Genomic DNA, 18769 nt, shown 5'->3' on the forward strand with positions numbered 1-18769 from the left:
GAGGCGAAAATCTACACCGCAATGCTCAAACTTCGCACAACGTCGGCGCCTGGTCCTGACGGCGTAGCATCAAGTCCCTCCGAAATCTCGACGTGAAATCAGTGACTGCGCTCACGCAGTGCACTAACAAGTGCTGGAACTCGGTCCTCATACCAGAAGAGTAAAGACATGTGAGGCTCATATTCATCCCCAAACCGGGCAATAAGATAGACATCGCCAACCTACGTACCATGTAGCTGACACCTTGCACTGGTAAGCTAATATAACATGTTGTCCTTGCCTGTTTTCAGACCTACGCTGAAGAAAACGACCTTCTCTCTACCAAGATGCGTCGCTTCCGTGCCCACCAATCGACGCAAGACGCTCCAGTGCAAATAAACCACGACCTGCGTCATACCCCACCGAAGGCCGGTACTCGCACCCTGCTTGGTTCAGATTTTCATAAGGCATTTGTCTTGGTGCGACAAGAAGCCATCGCATCAAACCTTGCAGACGTTCACCCGGGTGAACATACGTATAACTACGAGATTTCCTTTCTAGCCGTACCGTTGAATTATCGTAAGCCAGTGGCTTCACCTCTAAACACCCCACACTCGGAGCCAAAGGCACCCCTCAAGGAGCACTTTTGTCTCAATTTCTAGTTAACCTCGCTATGCGCACGCCGCTTTATTTACTCGATGACATCCCGGGCATACGTCATATCATTTATGCAGACGACGTCATGCTGTGAAACTACGGGTTTAGACGACCAGGTAATGGAGACTCTCTATCGTGCGGCTGACGCCGTCGTTGGCCACGCAACGCAGGTGGGCCTCACGTACTCGGAGAGCAAGTCGGAGATCTTGCTGCTCCGCCCTCCTGACAGCCATCTAAACGAGTACCCTCCGCAACCTGCCACCCACGTCTATGTCAACGGTGTAGCAGTACCACAAGTTGACCAAATGCGCATTTCAAGCCTATTCGTTCAATAAAATCAACAGAACACCATGGCACTGATATGCCTCATCGTTGCCGTCAGTAAAACGAACCGCCTCACTGCTCGCGTGTCCGCTCGAAAGCAAGGCATAAAAGAAAAAGAGCTACTCCAGCTTATCCACACCCTCGTCATATCTCGTCTCACATACGCACTACCATCCCTGCACCTGCTGGGATACAACAGGAAAAACTGGACTGACATTCGCAAAGAGTACATGACGGATCTCGGTCTCATTCGTACGGCGTCTACGTCGCATCTCCTCAGCATGGGCATCCACAACACTGTCGACTAACTCATCATAGCGCACCGCACAACACAGATTCTGAGCCAGACCCGCCATAGGATACGCGCTCGCATAGCACTCGCCGCCTTGCCGTCAGGCTCAGACCTGACCTCTATACCTGTGTGTTTACGTTGTCGTTTTTCCATCAAACCACTGCCAAAGCATTATTGCAGGACACCACGAAGGTAGACTGCGAGCACGAGCCCAAGCCTTACACGACAACTACGCCTTAGGGCCGATGTGGCCTACGTGGATGCGGCCCGCAACCCCTCTAAACTTAGCGAGTACGCACTTAGCGTAGTGACTGCTCGCACCCCCCTCAACACCAACTCAACCTTTTAAGTAGCTTGCTCCGTCCGTGCCCTCCACCCCCCCGAAGCCGAGGAAGCGGCCATAGCTTTCGCGGTGTCCTCCGGGTTCACTACGATCTTCAGCGACTCGAAAACCGCTATAACCCATTTTGCTCACGGTAATGTTGTTCCCGGTACCTTACGGCTCATTCAGTCCCTCGCCTACCTCGATGACGAGGATCCGACTCGCATGTATCTCGTCTGGGACGCGGCGCCCGCGGGAAACCTGGGGCACAAGGCCGCCTTTCGACAAGCTCGAGAATTTGTCAACCGAGCGGTGGGCCCTGCCACGAACGCAGAGAACATCGGCAAGCCCCTCATATCCTACCAAGAAATTGGTAAGCGCTATCACCTCGCGTTTTGAACCGCCGGATCCCACTGCCGCATCCCAAACTCACGAAACCACAAGAAATAAGATAACGCCGTCTCCAAAAGAACTCGTTTCCGTGCCCGCGGGTATACGCACACATTTACACCGGCCAATTAGCTTAATCTGCATTGCTCAAACTCTGGCTCCGTCACCTCCCTCTCTGATTTACTATAGGACTGCAGTGACGATGCACCCCCGCCTGACCTCTTGACCACTCCCTCGTCCGAGGCGTGGGAAAGTCCACTCCGCTACATGAGACTAGATGTACAGCTCCGGGCCATACAAGCTGAGGAGGTGGCGGCCAGGCACGGCCTGACCGCCATTCCTCTATGAATTTTTTTCACTTAAATAAAGTTGTTTCTCTCTCTCTCTCTCTCTCTCTCTAGAAAAAGTGCAGTCAGTGCGTTGACATTGGTGTCCAGTGAAGCCTTGCAACGGGATAAATCCTAGTTTACTAAGCACGAGCAGTGTCCAGGCAGCGTTGCACATTAAAAACGACAAAAACGAAATCGCATGCGAGATGCAACAACACTCCTCGGCCCCCTAGCTGACACTCAGCAGCAGGTATATTTCGCAAATAAAGAAATTCACCGTACGAGCATTAGCTGTACTTGGGGAAGCTGGTACACGATCAGAGAAAGACAGTCTCATTTAAACGAAAACTCACGGAATACGGACAGGCGCCGACTTACAGTTGAAATTATTTACGCTTCAACGGGCCTTCTCATGTACCAAGCCTCGCGATGTCATCCAATACTGTCGTAAGAAAGGAAACGTTACGAGAAAGGAAACAAGGATGCAAAAAGAAAAAACAACAACAAATCAGACGCCATAAGTGAGACGAAATGGCTTCTGCACTTATGCGCAGCTATATCACACAGAGAAAACTCATTTTTGATGATGAGACCAGCAACATTAAGTTGCACTTCGAAAACGCGCCTTAGTCTGAGTCACGCTACATTTGTTCTAGTCACCATATTATACGCGAACTCTAACGCAACAATACTGCAGGTAGGCCTCTTGACGTAACAGAGACAGGGTGCTCTGACAATAGCTGCACCACTGGTTCTAAAACAATAAGACTGATTTGAAAAGCCTTCTGATACTTTGACTCGGTAAAGCGATGGCATATAACAGTAGACTAACCCAGTGGTCTTCCATATGTGTTCGTGCTTCCCAGAAAAAGTGGACACGTCTACCATTATACGCAGTGCCGCCGCAATGGGTGATCGAACCTACGGATGCCTCAGTGCTGCTAGGACACAGCGTGCGCATGGACTGCTGGGCAGATGGCTACCCTCTCCCCACCGTAACCTGGGAGCGAGAAACCTACTGTGAGTGTTTGCTGTCGTGTGTCACTTGCTTCTTTGCTCGTATCCTAAAAGTACGCGTTGTATAGAGTGCTTAACGTGACATGAACCTTTACTAGTGAGTTTGTATGTTTGACTTTGCAGTGGTAATAAAAGCTAGAACTATTAACTTTTAAAGTTAAATTAAAGGTAGACGCAGGCTTCGCAATGGTTTGTAAATGTGTTTAGTAATATGTATTTTGCTTTTATGCACATGTACTCCTTTATAACATAAGCTGTCTGCGCAGCATATCAATATCGCAATGAAATAGCTACTAACGCTTCACTGAAGTCGGACGAAAACTGTGAGCGTAAAACGAAAACTAGATCATTTATGCTTCTCAACATTTTTCGGTGTAGGATATTGACACTTAGTAATTTATACCGTAGCCAGAATATCTATTTGTTTTTTTCTTTAAATTATGGCTGATACCCACTCAGGAGGTTTGGTCATGAAAGCGTGTAGAACTTTTTGTGAGCATTGCAACTATGTGTAAGAATGATTTTGTACGAAAATATAACAAATGTAAGAAAATTTACAGAGAAGAGAGAAAAAAAGGGAAAATTTATAATTAAGTTCTAAGATTTTGACATTTTCGGTTTTTAGATAACCACACAGCTGCCTTTACCTCACCTAACTATTATGAATCTCTGTGAAAACACTTTTTTATTATACACAATAGTAATAATTAGATTGATAATTAAAATTGAATACATTGTGATGCGTGAATAAAACCCCAAACAGCATTGATAGCATCCTTGTGGCCATGTACCAAAACTGAGGCACCAAAGTTCAGTAGTTTCCGCTGTCAATCTAACATGTATCATAAGAAAGGAAATATCCAGAAGCTTTTTTTTCTAAGTATATCGTATATGCGACAAGAAAAAAAATGGAATTACTTGTTTATATTTCGCCGTACAATGCACAGAGGTGTGATATCATGTGATCAGCGCTGTGTAAATATCCATTAGGAGGGAGAAAAGGCATCGCAATCTAGTCATCAAAACTTTGAGCTTTTTGGACTAACTCCACTGCGGTCACCATGAAAAGTTAAGGTGGGCATATTCTATCCATGTAGTTATTGTTTCTGTCATATCTGTGCAGATTGCTGATTTTTTATACCTTCTTGCAGTTATTCACTCAACTTCCTGCAGTACTAATACTATTGGGTCATGAAGTGCGCCTTGTGCTAAGAAATCTGCCACTTCATTCATTATTTGTATGCATTGTCGTAGAACCCATAGTAATCTCAACTGTCCCAGCTGCGGCGGTGCTAATGTTCAAAATGTGTTTACAGTTCGAGAGTTGTCAGACGCTGCCGGATCTGCACAAAGTCGAAGGTAACCTGTCATTATGAATGAGCTGTTTTGATCTGACGGAAGTTTTTGACGAGCTAAAATTACTGCCATGAGCTCAGCTTCAAGAACTTGAGTAAAATCAGGCAGTCGCATTGAGAACGACCAGACAAGGAAATCAAAAGCAATGCCTACGCCTGCCTTTCACTGAAGCATCTGTGGCTAGAGTAATATTTGTTTCTTCATGCACCAGGTAATCTCGTAATATGCTATTTAAAGAAGTAAGGGGCTGGAACTTGGCTTTGGGGGAAAATATCATCATAATCAATCAAAACATTGAATTTGGAGTAAATAATCGCAATTACATTTCTAATGTTCACATCTATACTTTGCTTCTTTTTCCTTTGAAGAAACAGTATCTTGGTTGTGTGAAACCATGGCCAATGAGAAAGAAAGAGGGCCTCTGTGTCTGAGATAAAAGCATATTGAGATTTTTGCCGGTAAGCTTATGAATTGACGTGTGGTGTCTATTGTCTCAAGACCGCCATATATGATTGCGAGAGATGCCGCAACAAAGGACTTCGGAAATTTTGACCACCTTGGGTTCTTTAACGGGTACCCAATTATGTGCACACGGGACACAAACATTCTCACTTCCATCAAAATGCCGCTGTCGCAGCCGGGATTCAATCCCGCGACCTGTAGGCGAGAAGCCGAGTACCTTAGCCACTAGATCACCATGTCGGGGCTATCGTCGGTACGCTATCACGTAAAAAAAGCTTGTACTGTCAAAGTGCGAAATCAACAAAGTAGTGTAGGCTGGTGCGCTTTCTGGTACAGTAGAGGGTTAGCACCAAACATGGGGAGTCTCAAAAAGGTTTGCAGTTCTTCTCGCTCCAAGCAAACCAGAGGTTTGCTTTTGTAAGCAGGACCGCTCAAAAATTGTGTACATCCGAATTCTAAGATTGGGCGCATGTACTTTTTGTACAATATTATCAAGGTGCGCCTCAGTAACACGAATTTACAGTTACACAGCTTGTGCAGTAATCCTGGGGCCCGTTGTGCCTAGGCAGCTATATACTCTATGTGGGGGCTCCACTTAAGTTTTTATTATAAACGATTTCCGGATATTTTATACAGTCTACTTGCTGAATGGGTTTCTGTTCGTATTGTACTAAAATTCAAACTGAGTCTGCAAGTGGAAACCTCGAGAGTGCACCTTTGCTTACATTTAACGAATATACAATCGACTGCAGTAAAATTTGTAACATATAATAGTACTTTTGCAATTTAAGTTGCAGTGAGTAAATATCGCAGTCAGCAGTGAAGAATGCATTCTCATCAGCCTAAATGTAGACAGTAACTTCCTCTTTTCTTGAAATCGTGCTAATTAAGGCTTTGAATGATACTTGAGTTAACACTGCTCCTTGGTGAACACCGCGTGTTTGAATTTAAGTGAGTAACATTCGTCCTTACTAGAGTAGAATTGTATTGATCAAAAAACTTCTATAGCCCTCTCAATAAAACATTGTGAAAAACTTATTCTGATTAGCGTATTCAATGAACTGGTGTTCCACACTTTTATAAGCTTTGGCTATGCCAAGCATTACTAACGTATTGTATTCTCTTCTTTTTCAAGCAAGCTAAATTTGGCTCTCTGAGTCAGCCTGGGTACACCACATACAACAATCACCACCAAAACCAATTTGGTTCGGCTTTACTACTAAGTTATCTGTCATCTAGGTACTAATCCTGCCATGTAAGACCCTCTTTACTAGTTTGACCATGTTAGAGGTTAGAAAGATGGGCCTGATATGAAGTACTGTACATCCTAATCCTGGATTTTTTAGTATAAAAATCACCTTCACAATCCTCCAATCCCACGTAACCCATGAGTTTTTTAGGGAGTACTTTCTATAATTGGTGACTTCACGAAGCGATAAATTGAACAGAGTTTTAGTCATGAAAACTGATTTCATCAGGGAGCCGCAAAGGGTAAATATCTATACACGTTGCATGCTTCAGTCTGTGTCGCTTCGTCAAAATCAGTGATTGTCGCAAACGTGTGCCAGTTGTTTGGCACAACTGAGGTAAATCTGCTTTCCAGACATTAAGCCATTGTCTCTAAAGATGTCATTTTTTGCGCCGACAGATTTTTATAAGCTGCATTTACTGGTGATGGCAAAAATTTCCAAGCTGTCCGGTATCGCAACAGTGCTTTCATTTGTTTAGGCTTCGCCAGGTATCCGTAACGCCTTAGGTCATATTTTTGTTTAGCTTCAGCTGCCATTCGCCTAAAGCCAACTTCAAGAAATATATAATCTGCCAAATTTTGGGGGCAGTGATTATGTAAGAGCTGGTTCCGATCTGCCGGACGTCTTCGGTAGACTTTTGTGCATTCATCATTCCATCAAGGGCTATATGCTCTCTTCGTAGACTCAATAGTCCAGTCTGCTCTTTTTTAGGCTCTTTTCATAAATGTATAAATCTTCATTGCCTTAGCATCATCGCTCTTTTTTGAGTAAGAAGCCAACCCTGATTTCAGATCATTCTCAAAGCTATTTTGAATATATGATACAGGTAGGAGTGCCAGCTTTCCAAAGAAAAGAATGAAGATGGTTGTTTTGTTGCTGTTCGAGCTCGCTCTGCTTCACAGCTGTTCGATTTTTAGCTCGGTCATTTTTATAATAAACGTGTTTCCGGTTCACCACTAAAGGCTAGCCATCAAGTGATGGAGAGTGCTGGGTTCCTTTCTAAGCGTAGAACTCCGCAACTGGACTCTACTTCTGCCATCAACGATGTTTACCGACGCTGCACAGCAGACCGCTCTTACATATCCACCTGCCCGCTGTCCCAGCGTGGCAAGCGAGCAAGATCCAGTCATCTTCAGTGGTACTGATGAGCAGGACGTCACGAACTGGCTTTCTTTGTATAAACGAGTAAGCGTGAGTATGAAGTGGGACGACAACGACAAACAAGGCCGCGCCAACTTTTACCTCTGAGAAGTAGCCAAACATCTGCTGAACAACGGTGAAGCTGAGCTTCACGGTTGTTCACCACTGCGCCGCCTTCCTATTGTGACGGAAGGACGCTAAACGCGCTGAAACGTGCATGCGTCAAAGCAATGCAGTGCGGCATGCGCCTGCGAGCATAAGCAGGACCGGCGCCTGGCGAGGCAACGCCAGCGTGACGCGACAAAATGAACGCCGGAAAGCGCGCGCACCGCGTCAGGTCGAAATGTATTGGCGCCTTGACTGTGGCATGTAGTCTTGTTCTCACATGACACGCATCTCATGATGATGATGTTTGCACCAGTCACATACATTTGTCCTTCATTGACATCACGTAATACCAAATTTGGCATATGTGAAGCCAGTTAAACGGCCACAAGCGCATCATGAGTGTGTCATGTAGTCATGTTGTTACGTGACACATGTCGTGATTGTCACGTTTGGATGTGTCATTTACCTACGTAGTCCATTCGCGCCAAGTAATATTGAATTTAGTACATGAGAAGCTTGCGAAACGGTGGTGAGTGCTTCATGAGCTTAGCGTGTAGTCATGTTGTTAAATGACACGCATCTGATGTTTGTCATGTTTGCTCCAGTATCATACCTTCGTCATTCATTCACGTTCCGTGGTACCAAATTCGTTATAAGTGAAGCTAGCCAAACGGCCACCAGTGCATCCCAGGCGTGGCATGTAATCATGTTGTTACATGACACGCATCTCATGATTATCATTTTTGCACCAGTCACATAATTTCGTCATCCATTCACGTACTGTAATACGAAATTTGGTATATGTGACGCTAGCGAAACGGCCGCGAGCGCATCATGAGCGTGACATGTAGTCAAGTTACATGACACGCATGTTATGATTTTCATGTTAGAATCTGTCGCTTGTATTTGCCATGGAATCATGCCATACCATACCTGTTTTGCAACATGCCATGTGAACTAAACCACAACAAGAGCTGCAGGACCATGAAATGTAAATCATGACATTCATGACATACATATCATGACTTTCATGTTATGACTAGTCAGATATATTCTTCGTACAGTCATGTTATGCCATACGAAGATTGGTATCGATATCACTATCAAAACGGCCAGGAAAGCTAATAGTGTAGGCAGCTAGATAGATAGATATATAGATAAGCTCAGTCACCGAAGTACTCTAAAGATAGATAGATAGATAGATAGATAGATAGATAGATAGATAGATAGATAGATACATAGATAGATAGATAGATAGATAGATAAATACGCTCAATGTTGCCGAAGTTCGCTAAGAAATGCTTCAGATTTAAAACAACACGATGGTGATGGGGGGCTACAGAAAAGGGTGCTTTGAAAAAGCTAAATAAGCATTGTGCGCCGCTCCGGTACTGATTCTTTTTGACCCGTCAAAACAGCTGTTCTTAGAATGTGATGTTTTACCGTATGGCGTAGGAGCTGCTCTTTTTCATCGAGTGAATGGGCAGTATAGACCCATCGGGTTTTGGTTACGAACAGTGACCGCGGCCGAGAAGAATTATTCCCAGATTGAGTGAGAGGCACTAGCTTTGGTCTAAGGTGTCACACGCTTTTGCGACCACCTATTTTGAAGAGAGGCCACTCTATTGACCGATCATCAATCTTTGCTGGGCCTGTTGAGGGCGAACAAGCCAACCCCTACCATGGCAGCAGCTCGAATACAGAGATGGGCTATCACGCTACGCGCCTATAGGTACCGTTTGCAGCATAAGCCTGGGAGAATTTTGTACAACGCTCACGCACTAAGCCGTTTACCTATAACTTCACAGTAATGCATCGGAACTGGAGGATATCATGCCAGTCGTTCTATCCCTATATCAGCAGGACATCGCTACTATGCCAACGAAAAAATTGCAAGCATTATCAGTGACAGACGGCGTAATTTATCAAGTATGCAAATGCACCTGCAGTGGTTGGCCACGGAGTGTGAAAGGAGATGACGAACTCTCACAATATTTTAAAAAAGCGGTATGAGGTGTGGGTGGAAAATGACCTGCTGTACTGGGGTCATCGTGTGGTGATACCTACGACCACCCACAAGAAATTTTTCATGCTACTGCATGACTCGCATCAGGAAGTGTCTTCAATGAAGGCTAGAGCAAGATTGATATTTGGATGGCCTAGGTAGGACCGAAACGTACACCGCGTGGCCACCAAGTGTTGCAACTGCGTTCAAGCGCTATCTATGCCACCAGCGCAAACTCCTGTAAACTGGCTAGAGACGGGCGAAAGGTGGTCGCGGCTACTTATTGACTATGCGAGCCAGTGAGTGGCAAGATTGTGTTGTGGTTGATTTATATAGTAAAAGGATTGAGGCTGTGCCGGTAGCACACGCCAATTGCCGCAGTACCATCGAGGCCTTCAGAACAATTTTTGTCCATTTTGGGATACTATGTATGGTGATGTCACATAATGGAACATCTTTCACGGGTTTCGAATTTCGTCAGTTCATGGAGCACAATGACATTGTTTGCATTAGATCATCTCCACATCATCCACAGATTAATGGGCTGGCTGAGCATGCTGAGTGGACTCTGCAGGACGCATTAAAGAAGATTGGAAGCGCTGAGTTGACGACCTCCCTGGCCCGAGTGCTTCGCAACTATTAAAATATCCCTCAACAATCCAGCCTTTCAGCTTCGGAAGAGAGAGAAAAACAACTTGATATGTCCCGTGTTAAGAGAAAGGCTGCGAGAAGGCGAGGGGGGTCCTACTCGCGGTAGGCCTCTTCGACCACCTCAGCCCACCTCAAGATAGCCTCCTGAAGGTCGGCGTTGTAGCTGCTAATGGCAGCCTCCTACAGCTCCTAGACTTTTGGTTTACCGGTTGCGCACAAGGCTCGACGTACCTTTTTCGCCAAGGAACCATCGCAGCGTCTCGGCCAAGCCTACGAAAAACACTGACTGAAATTTCGCACCAGGGCAATTTGCCTATGTGCGAAATTACGAAACGGGTCACAAATTGACGCTGGGAAGGGTCAAGGCCACGACCGGTGCTCGACTTTTGGAAGTGGACACTGAGGCAGAAATTGGCCGTCACCATATGGACAAAGAACAAAATTGCGATAAAGAATCTTTCTTGGAGAGCAAGAACACTTAGGAATTGGCGCTACCCGACAAAAGAGCGACGACCGAAGGCGCCACGAACGCGTCTGCAGTACTACAACCAATACGACAGTCCACGAGAAGGAAAGAACTGGTGGAACGTTATGGTTACTAAGGTGGAAGAAGTGTTGCAACAACAGTGGTTTCCGAAGTGGACGCAGAATAGCACGTGTATGCTACTTCTTTCTCTCTTGGTTCTCTCTCCGCCCCCTTCCCCATATTTCAAGATATAAGTTTCAAGCGGTCAATCAACGTGTTCTTCTGCCTAGTAACACCAACTAGTTCATGTCTCCGGTGGCCAACGTAACACAAGGTTTCTTTATCTCGTGTCGTCACCACCGCGGACACGGATGTCCCACCTAGGTCTTGTGTTCCTGTGCCATTATCCTGTGACCATGTGTCTTTTTCGAACGCAATGTTCACGCCGTCCAAAAACTCCTTCTCAAAGGAACTTTCTTCTACCCTTTGCTATTCTCACGATCGAAAACTCTCGCACATTCCTTTATCTCCCAAATTTTCGCTCAGTACAGGCTACGTTATTTCATAGGGAAAGTCTCGGCCGCCTTGGGATCATAGATGGCGTCTGCGCCAATCAAGTGGTCGATCCTGCAACAAGCCAGCTTTACTCGCGCTCTCACGTTCACCACATCTTCCGTAGATGCCTTCATTCTATCTGTTACCGCGGACCTCGCCGTTGCTCAACGAACTCGACTCTCGACGCTTCTCAATCTCTTTTGGACGTCTTTCGACTTCAAGCAAACAAATTTGGGCCGAACATCTCCAATCGTTCATTGTACTGACAGCGGCACCCACGCACGACTGCGTGAGCACTTATACCGGGTCTCACAGTTTCAACGTCGAGTTATTGGCATTCAGGTGACTGATATCCTCAATCGTGGCGTCATACAGCCGTCCAACAGCCCGTTTGCATCCCCGGTAGTACTTGTCAAAAAGAAGGACGTTAGCATTCGATACATTGTCACACACAAAAACGTTTATCTGCTTCCCAGAATCACCGACGCTCTCGACTGTTTGCGAAGGGCACAGTTCTTTTCCTCGCTTTCCTCGCCCGACCTTCGGTCGGGGCACTGGCAGGTACCCAAGGCTAAAGCTGACTCTTCTAAGATTGCATTTGTAACTCCAGACTGCTTGCCAGAAATTAACGTCATGCCGTTCGGCCTTTGCAACGCCCTTGCTACCCCCGAACGTCTGATCACCCACATACTACGCGGTCTACATTCGTCATCCAATCACGTACCGTAATACTAAATTTGGTATATGTGACGCTAACGAAACGGCCGCGAGCACTTCATGAGCGTGGCATGTAGTCATGTTGTTACATGATACACATGTTATGATTTTCATGTTATGGTCCATTGCTTGTGTTCGCCATGCAATCATGTCATACCATACCAGTTTTGAAACATGCCATTTGCATGATATCACCGCAAGAGCTCCAGGACCACAAAACGTAAATCATGACATTCATGACATACGTATCATGATATTCATGTTATGACTAGTAAAAGATGTTTTTCATACAGTCATGTTATGTCATAGCAAGTTTGGTATCGATAGCATTATTATCCCGGCTGCAGCAGCTGCATTTTCGATGGAGGCGGAAATGTTGTAGATCCCTGTGTTCAGATTTGGGTCACGTTACCACAGGTAGTTGAATTTCTGGAGCCCTCCTCTACGGCGTGTCTCATAATCATATGGTGGTTTTGTGACGTTAAACTCCACATATCAATCAATCTATATCATTATCGAAACGGACAGGAGAGCCAAAAGTCGTAGGTGGCTAGATAGATAGCTAGATATAAACGCTCAAGGTCGCCAAAGTTCGTCAAGGTATATGCTTCACGCTTAAAGCATATGTAGTGGCACGAGTGAGTTAACGTGCATGTTGAGACGCAGAAATGTGCAGAGGTGACAAATTCCTGCTGCGCCAACGGAATGAATACAACATTATCATTGGAAGTACTCCGCACGAGCACGTCGCCGAGCAAATTTTGAAAATCAAAGCGCTCGACCGAAAAACATCTTACGTCTGTTGAATCAGTGGTGGATTCAGAAGGCGGCGGGGGGGGGGGGGTTGCGGCGATTGCCCTCCCCCAAAGCTTGTCGTCGGCACCCCTCCCCCCTTTTTAGTGGTTGCCGTCAATCTGCTGTCAGAAATTGGGACAAATGAGTGAGACCACTGCCATATCGCGGCGTTTGAACGCGGACTCTGTACCAACGTATGAGCATGCGTGCGTAAAGACTCACAGCATAAGTACTGCAACATTATCTGGAATAAACGATTCTTGTTCTGGCGCTTGCTCAGTGTGTTGTTGCTACAGCACGATAGTGCAATGGCGACGAGGGTGGGACTTAGCTGAAACACTCCCTGCTAGCGCGATTGGCAATGGCACGCATCGGACGATCGATGGCATCACGTCCCCCGGGGTTCGAAAAAACTGTGAGCAGCTGGAGCACGTACCGGATACGCCTGGAAGCTTAATTTTCGAGAAATAAAATCATAGACAGTGCTAAGCGCCGCGCTCTTCTGGTGTCTTCGTTGATTGATGATGTCATCTGCCGCCTGCAAGATCAGCTTTCAACCATGTCGGTCAATAGCTAAACCTACGAGCAAATCGTTGAACACCTTGAGGACAAGTACAACTTCCAAAATAATGAAACAGCGGCAAGTTTTTCCTTCATGTGCAAACAACTGGAACGTGAGAGCGTTGGGGAATAGATCTCGTACCTCCGAAGATTGGCGAAGAATTGCAACTTTTACCACATCTTACAGTATTTGTGCTGTGACAGAGTTTTGGTGCTCAAAAAAAGAAAAAACAAGTAATGACCATGCCCCCCTCTTCAGTGTTTAGGGGGGGGGGCGACGGCCCCCCCTTTTTAAAATGAGTGGCTAGAACCACGCCTGTCATGAACACCTACATCTCTGCACCTGAGGGCATTCGCAAGAGAGTTGTGCACAGACTGTAACGTGAAACACCAAAAGAACTTCTCAACAACTTTAGAGTACGCACACAGGGCGTCACAATAGTGCAAGCACGCATGTTGTGAAAATCTGAGACGCTAATGATAACTTTCGATGAACCCATTGTGCCGCGTTTTATGTAATACAATAGTGGTGAGATGCCATGCCTACCATACAAACACACAAGACAATTCTGTAAACTGTGTCAAATCCAAGGCCACAGAACTGACGTCTGTGCCACAGCCATAGTGCACGTGTGTGGTGGATGCAGGCTTATTGACCCTCCGAAAAACCTTGAGTGTGTTACCTAGTGTTCACTATGTGGCGCGGATCATCCAATGGCGGCAAAGGCACGCACGTAAAGGCTTAAGAAGGTCCTCCAAAGTGGAAAACAACAGCAACTGCAGCCTAGGCACCAAAATGGACAGCGATCACCAGGAATACTGAAGCCTCGGTGGTTCAGCATTCAAAGGCAGGATATAGATTTAACGGACGCGTCTGACCCGAGATCCCACTCTAGATCTCGATCCAGTTCCCGCTCCAGATCAAGATCCAGGTCTAATTCCCGGACCACTCTAGCTCCAAAGGCCATCAGCAAGAAGAAAGCAAGACGACTAAGAGCAACAAGCTCAAGAAGACATCGCAGCAGCAACAGTAGCATGACCACCACCAACAGCAGCAGCAACAACAGCAGCAACAACAGCAGCATCAGCCGCAGCAACAGCAGGAGCACCACCAAAAATTCACGGTAAGCTGGGCATCAGCAGCCTCCCAACCTCCTCCAAACCAAGCGCAATCAACGCACACGCTGCTCGCGAGACTCGAGCGAAAGCTAGAGATATTGCGAGTAAAAATGGGAGATTTACAAAGAGAACATAGCCAGCTTAGAAGCCAACAAGAGCAGCAGCAAGAACCACAGACGAAACACACTCAATCTTCCTTGGAAGGACAGTAGCAGCAACAGCACCAAAGCGTATCAATATTTAACAGCGGCACTGTGGCGACGGTAGCGATTCTGAAAGAACCCGTCAAAGAAATAGTTCCCTTCATCGTCAAACAAGTGATGGGGCAGGTACGCAGAAAACTCGACGTGCTGGAAAGAAAAATTGAAGCGCAACAGATTGAAATCGCGAAGGCGTTGAGAAAGCATAATAATTGTAGCCACATAAAGGAAAAAAAACAGATAAGGCATACAATACGCTGGGCCTACCTAATAAGACACAAGAAGCTACTGACAATGCATAAGCGACTAAGGAAAGCTACGGAAGAGTGGGATATGTGGCAGGGGAGCTACCGGAGATGTTGACGGAAAAGGGAACATATTTCACAGCTGGTGGCTATGCAGGCGATGCCACCAGCTGTGTTAGCTGTCAAGAGGTTGGAATAAGGCCAAGGATGCAGAGCTACGAGACTCATGGCGAAGCTGTTGATTTGATATGTGGGGTTTAACGTCCCAAATTTACCATATAATTCTTAGAGACGCCATGGTGAAGCTGTGAATAACAACGAAGAATGGATATTGGCGACATTAGTCCACAAATTCATAACCGCTATGCACTATCAACCAACAGAAGGAATCGGAATCCCACATATCATTACAGATATCCTATATAAAGAAAATAAAAAGAAAAGTATTTTCGGTCTCAACATTTATTGCCCACCTCAAGAAAGGAAGGCAACTTTCACCAAACCATTTAAAGAAGATGCAGCGAAACTAGCCAAGGAGAACACGCTCCTAGTTGTGGATGACTTTAATGCAAAAGATTGAAGCTGGGCATACCTCCCTCAGATGGCGAAAGGCAAAATATATAGCCCAGCAAATAGAAAAAACAGGTATGACTCTTCTGACGGATCCAGATTTCTACAAGACTAGGAAACAGCAACTTCAGACACACGACTCTAGATCTAACGAGGTGCCAAGATTGTCTAGTTGTGGAGTGACACAACACTCTAAACATTTAAACAGTGATCATTACATACCATGCACCACTATACACACAGATTAAACACGTAAAAAGATTGCCGCTGCCAAAACAACTACTTAGCATGCGTTCAGAAAATCTCTAGAATTAAGGTTGACTGGCTCAGATATAGCAAACTTCAGTGATTGGTGGGATGAAGTAAGCCGTCAAAAAGAGAAGTAGAGTAAAAAATATTGCGATCAAGCAATGCCGCTAAGGTTGACTCGCACCTACTAGATGTTTTGGAAGCAAGGAGACGCCTTAAAAAAAGATGGAAAAGAGAGAAACGTAACCGTGAAAATAAAGAAAAAACTGAAATATCAACCAGCATGCAGAGGAATACGCAAATCAACTAGCTGCAACTAATTGGGCCAATTTCTGTGGTTCACTCAACAGAACGCTGAGTACGGCCAAAACATGCAACATACTGGGAGCCATTAGAGAACACACGAAGACAAAAAGTGAAAACAGTAAAGCCATCGAAAGATTGCTGCACTCACACCCTGGTACAAAACAGGATCTTATTCAAGCCAGGCATAAAAAAATGTTTTGGGGAAGACGAACGACGCCTTCATATCAATAAAGGTATGAAGGATCACCGCAACGTCATTTTAACAATTCGTTTACGAACGCTAAGATACGAGCAGCCATGCTTAGTAACAAGAAGAACACAGCCGCGGGTGCAGATAATATCATCAATGATATAATCGAAAAACTAAATGACGAAGCCATTAAGCACTCACTAAATACACTAACATACATTGGCTCTCTGGAACTATTCCACAAGAATAAAAATTGGGATCGTGGTCATGGTGCCTAAAAAAGAAAACAAAAACTTCCCTTTGGGAACGTGAGAACCAGTTTGCTCACGTCCTGCTTAATAAAATTTTTTGAAGAACTGGTGAACACGAGGCTCCTCAATCATCCCAAGAGCAACAGCCTTATGCCCGAAACCTTGTTTGGGTTTCGCCCACACCTTTAACCACAAGATTTTCTACTCACTTTAACAGAACAAGTAATAATGTACAACTCTAAGGTTGGGAAAAACGTCGTTATAGCAGCTGACATGAAGTGAGCCTTTGATAAAATCAGTCACAAAGCGATACTAGAAGGTCCAAGGGAAGCTAACTGTAAAGAACGAATGTTCTAATACGCCAAAAGTTTTCTTAGTCACAGGACTGCAATAATGAAGCTGGGAGATTACGAATCCAACATCATTTGACCTCCAAACAAAGTAACACCCCGTGTAGTGGTCATTCCACCGACACTTTTCAACGTTGCCATAGCAGGCCTAGCAGGAAAACTAAAAAAATGTTGCCGGTCTACAACATGCGATATATACAGACAATATCACGGTATCAACAACTACAGGCCGCCTAGCAGGGAAAGAAGATAGGTTACAACAGGCAGCTAGCATCATAGATGAGTACGCAAGGATACCGCGTCTTCCTTGCTCAGCCGAAATGTCAGAGCTCCTTCACTTCACGAAGAGAAAAGCACGGAGGATCGACCCGAATCTAAAGTTAGAAGTCAGGCTCAAAGGAAATATAATTCCAGAGAAACATATCATGCGAATACTAGGAATGTGATTGCAAGCTAATCAGAGATGTGTGCACACACTAAATAAACTCAAACCATTATTGCAGCAGATCTCACGAATGATGTCATGAATAAAAACTATGGGAAAGGCATGAAAGGACAAGATACCCTAAGGTCGGTCAAAAGCCTTGTTATCGGTCGTATTGCATGCTCACTTTCGCTCAGAGAAGAGAGAAATGAAGCAAACGAAATAATAAGAGTGGCCTACAAGACAGCCCCAACATGTCCGCGGAATACTTCAAGCGACAAACTACTGGCGCTTCGTCTTTATAACACAATTGAAGAATTATCTGAGGGCTAGCTATTAGCACAACAAAATTGCCTTCTCCAGACACCAACTGGCAAAGCAGTCTTGACAAAACTACAGCACAATACTATAATACAAAAACACCAAGAAACTAAAGTACCAAGCGAACTTAGAGAATGGTACACCGTATTGCCAATACCAAGCAACATGGAATATACTATGCAAGCTGAGAGAAGAAAGGCGAGTGCTGACTACATTGACAAAATGACAAGATTTTTGAACCCGGCCAGACTCACTGATGCCACGCCTTATCAGACCAACGCAAAGACAGCTGTTTATGTCGTTATTGACCGTAGAAGCAAAATTACAGCCTGCGCTTCAATTGACCAGGCGTCGAGAACACAAGCAGAAGAGGTCACCATAGCACTCGCAATAACAGAAGGATGGACGTGAAACGCTCCGTTAACAATCATTACAGATGCCAAAAAAAGTTTGCAGCAGCTATCTAAAGGGGCTGAATTGGAGCACAGGCGCTCCGAATAATGGTTGAGGCAAGATGAGCCCCCACAGTAAAAGACCTACAGATAGTAACTTGGTATTGCTCGATGCAAAGAAAAATAGTTAAAACAAAAAAACGTTAGCCAGCACGCAAATCCTTGATCGAAATACTTTCCTGTGGGAAAGAAATGCAAGGAACTCAACGGGCTTGGATGTAAGTGCATGTTAAACAGCCGCGAATAGTCAAGATCAGACAGGAGCCCTACACAATGGCGTCCCTCGTAAACAAGTGATGATTTTCACGCCCATTCCTTAATTAATAATTATTACCCTTCTATCCAAAGAGGATGGTTACTGCTACAGAAATGTATTTCCTGTTTGTCGCTGCTTTCATTTACACAGGAAATTGTTGAACTATGGTTGTACTTGTTCATTGTGAACACAATATAAATAAATATTTAAAATGCCCAAGTATTTCATATCAAGCGCATGAGAGCAATGCAGTTTTTCCACGGATTATATAATTATTTAAACATTGCTAGTAGTTGATATACTGCACACTAAAGCAATCTTTTTTCAAGGCTAGTTGTTACTATGAGAGTTCACATTTACCCAACGCTCACTGTCAGATGCACTAGCTCAGCACTAGTTCGATAACGGGTGCACGTTAAAGAACCCCAGGTGGTCTAAATTTCCGGAGCCCTCCACTACG

At 45.1% G+C, this 18769-nt stretch overlaps 1 protein-coding gene across 9 annotated transcripts in view; it reads left to right on the forward strand.

Annotated features, from left to right (window-relative positions):
• Nucleotides 1-18769, forward strand: part of LOC119172975 (cell adhesion molecule Dscam1-like) — a 2235730-nt gene that overhangs the window by 768558 nt on the left and 1448403 nt on the right. For all 9 annotated transcript variants that reach the window (XM_075891768.1, XM_075891770.1, XM_075891774.1 and 6 more), the window contains one exon: nt 3191-3313. In XM_075891768.1, coding sequence (XP_075747883.1) covers nt 3191-3313 — 123 coding nt within the window. The remainder of the gene's footprint in view (nt 1-3190; nt 3314-18769) is intronic.

This window comes from Rhipicephalus microplus, chromosome 4 (genome assembly GCF_043290135.1).
Source record: "Rhipicephalus microplus isolate Deutch F79 chromosome 4, USDA_Rmic, whole genome shotgun sequence".
In the NCBI taxonomy this organism is placed as follows: domain Eukaryota; kingdom Metazoa; phylum Arthropoda; class Arachnida; order Ixodida; family Ixodidae; genus Rhipicephalus; species Rhipicephalus microplus.